The sequence below is a fragment of the Elephantulus edwardii genome, unplaced genomic scaffold (genome assembly GCF_000299155.1).
Source record: "Elephantulus edwardii isolate Elephantulus edwardi_28Jun2011 unplaced genomic scaffold, EleEdw1.0 scaffold00118, whole genome shotgun sequence".
Classification (NCBI taxonomy): Eukaryota; Metazoa; Chordata; class Mammalia; order Macroscelidea; family Macroscelididae; genus Elephantulus; species Elephantulus edwardii.
This window is the reverse complement of record NW_006399868.1, coordinates 8,520,054-8,522,971: the sequence shown is the minus strand read 5'-3', so window position 1 is coordinate 8,522,971 and position 2,918 is coordinate 8,520,054. Positions and strand designations below refer to the sequence as shown.

Sequence of the window (2,918 nt, the reverse complement as noted above, 5' to 3'; positions counted from 1 at the left end):
TGGTGCCCAGCAACTGTGGGGCTTTGTGAATGTAGCCAGAATGATGTTGGGACCAGAAATAATAAGTGATACCTAGCGATGGTGAGGCTGTGTGAATGCAGCCAGCATGATGCTGAGACCAGAAGAAATAGATGGTGCCCAGTGACTGTGGGGCTGTGAGAATGCAGCCAGAATGACACTGAGATCAGAAAAAATAGATGGTGTCTAGAGACTGTGGGGCTTTGTGAATGCAGCCAGTGTGACACAGAGACCAGAAGAAATAGATGGTGCCCAGCAACTGTGGAGCTGTGTGCATGCTGCCGGCATGATGCTGAGACGAGAAGAAATAGATGGTGCCCAGCAACTGTGGAGCTTTGTGAATGCAGCCAGAATGATGCTGGTACCAGAAGAAATAAGTGATACCTAGCGGTGAAAGGCAGTGTGAACGCAGCCAGTGTGACGCCGAGACAAGAAGAAATAGATGGTGCCCAGCGACTGTGTACTGTGTGAATGCAGCCAGCCTGGCACTGAGACCACTGCTGGCCGCTCTTAAGGATTGCACTACAAAGACTGTGGAGCTGTGTGAATGCAGCCAGTGTGACGCTCTGACCAGAAGAAATAGATGGTGCCCAGCTGCCACTGCTGGCCATGCTCAAGGGATCTCACTAGAAGGCTCCTGCTAGTATAGGAGGAAAATGTGAATACAAATAAAAACCCTCCCAAAGAGTGTGCTATGGTTCTGATAGAGACCGGTGGAGCCCCTAAGACGATGTCCCTTGGTCACACTTCAGCTCCTCAGACAGTGTCCTCAGTTCTGATAGCCAGGAATTAAATGTTTATAACTTTTTACATAAATGCTTATAACTGATAATGTACCTACCTTTTAAAAGGTAATCTATTGAAAGATACTAAAAATTGATATCTTTTAAATTTCCAAATTACCAAGTTACCTCCTTGAAAGTGGATTGATTTTTTTTGCTGCCCATACTCGATTCCATCTTTCTGTCATTCTGAAGCAGCTGGTGGATTCAAACCACAAACCTCTGGGTGAGCAGCCTGCCGTGTTGTGCACTAGCCCACCTTCCTCCTTTGAGGATACATGTATAGACACTGCTCAGTTTGAGGTTCAAGAACTCACTTAAAAAAAAAACCAGATTAAATGGAAATAAAATATATTTTTGATCCATTATGTTGCCTTAATACTGTTTTACTTTTAAACACTCGCTATTCTTAGGATATTTGAACTATGTTAGCTTCATCTCCTAGAAAGTAGGGAGGTCTGGTGATGTTAGTGCTAAGGAACTGCCAACTCAAAGGCACGCAGTTCAAATCCACCAGCTGCTCTGTGGGAGAGGGATGGACAGTCTCCCCCTGTGCACTTTACTGTCTCTAAAAACCCACTCGAGGGTCAGCTGTGGGTACACAACAATAATGAAATTAGTTTTGAAAGCTGTGTTATGAATTGCTCAATCCTGCCTGCTGCACACAATTTGTTGTTAAATTCTGTGCTGTCTGACATTCCTCTTTTAGCTGTGCTGTGTAGGTGTGTGGGTCATCCTGGCCCCGGCCCTGCCCTCTGCTCGGCCAGCCTGTACTTCCTCTCTGTTCTCCTGACCGAGGAGGCCAAAAGGCTTCTGCGGAGCAAGGGGAAAACCAACGTCAGCCACGGGCCGACCCTCACGTTTCTGCTGGACAACGTGGACAGGAGTCAGCTGCTTCATGAAGTAATTCTTCAGGTATGTGATTTCTCTATTTTCCAGAACTTTATTAATTTGGTTTGTCCTTAAATGAATCAACTTTCCATCTTAGTCTTTTAAAATTGTATTTAATCATTTGAATGAAAAAGTAATGGTCCTGACTATTCAGAAAACGCAAAAGTATCTGAAGTTGAGCGTCTCTGCTGCCGCCTCACCTTCTAGTGGTGACGGCCCTTTAATGAAGGTGGTAGAAACATTCCAGGTAGAGTCGTGTCGTCTAAACCCTGCAGTTTTTTTACACCAGTACCACATCCTGACTAAAATGGCTGTATTTCAGAAGAGCACCTGTGATTCAGAGGTGTTGTCATTGTAAAGATACGTGTACATCTCTGAAAATACAGTCACCAGATGGCCTCGGGGCCCCACAAGTGGTCATGGTTGGAGGGTGGTTATGTGCAGAGGAGTGGACAGATGGATTCTGCTCAACACCTTTTCTAAGTCCAGCTTGTTCTTTATAAATGGATTTTTCACAACCCTCAGATGTGAATCAATGATTTAGACCATCCAAAGACATTCTATAATGCATCACTCAGAAAGGATCAAGACTTTGTGAAACACTACACAGTGTGGATTAATATAGAAGAAACTATGCTGAGTGACATACATTAGTCCCAAATGGACAATTATGATATAAAGCCACTAACATACGCAGCTTAGTTTACTCACAACTGGAAACAACCTTGGCGAGTTAACAAGGGTAACAAGGGAAGGAGAGAGGAGAGAAAATTAATAACTAGACCAGTAGGCTGAAGGGAAAGGCGCTACATTAAAACTCAAAATATTTTCAAGTTACTGAGACATTTTGCATGTAAACTAACAAACCATGAAAATGTTCCCTGTGTTGAAGTTGTGTGGTTGTTTTTCAATATAGGAATATTACTAGAGTTTGAGTGTTAATAACCCCTTTTCTAATAATCGTACAACTTAAAAATCATAGGATTTTGTGTTCACACAGATAAATGAAAAGGCTGTGCACTGTGCCCTGGAAGAGTCCAAGTTCTCAGCCAGCCGGCATGTTTTCACAGAACAGGGCTTGTTCCTGGCCACTGGGGCCTCCAGGCCCCTTTGCTGGTTAGAATCTGAAGGCCTTGCTGCTTTTCTGCGGCTCACGTCACGGTCACGGGGTGTTCATGCTTAGGCTGCTCATGGTTTTGAGCCCTGGCTCCACCTGGGTAGTAGGCA

General features: G+C 44.4%; 1 protein-coding gene across 1 annotated transcript in view; it reads left to right on the top strand.

The window, feature by feature from the left end:
• RTTN (rotatin) overlaps positions 1 to 2,918 on the top strand; it is a 118,691-nt gene that overhangs the window by 100,916 nt on the left and 14,857 nt on the right. Inside the window, exon 40 of the mRNA XM_006892745.1 lies at positions 1,510 to 1,686. Within this exon, the coding sequence (XP_006892807.1) occupies positions 1,510 to 1,686 (177 nt within the window). The remainder of the gene's footprint in view (positions 1 to 1,509; positions 1,687 to 2,918) is intronic.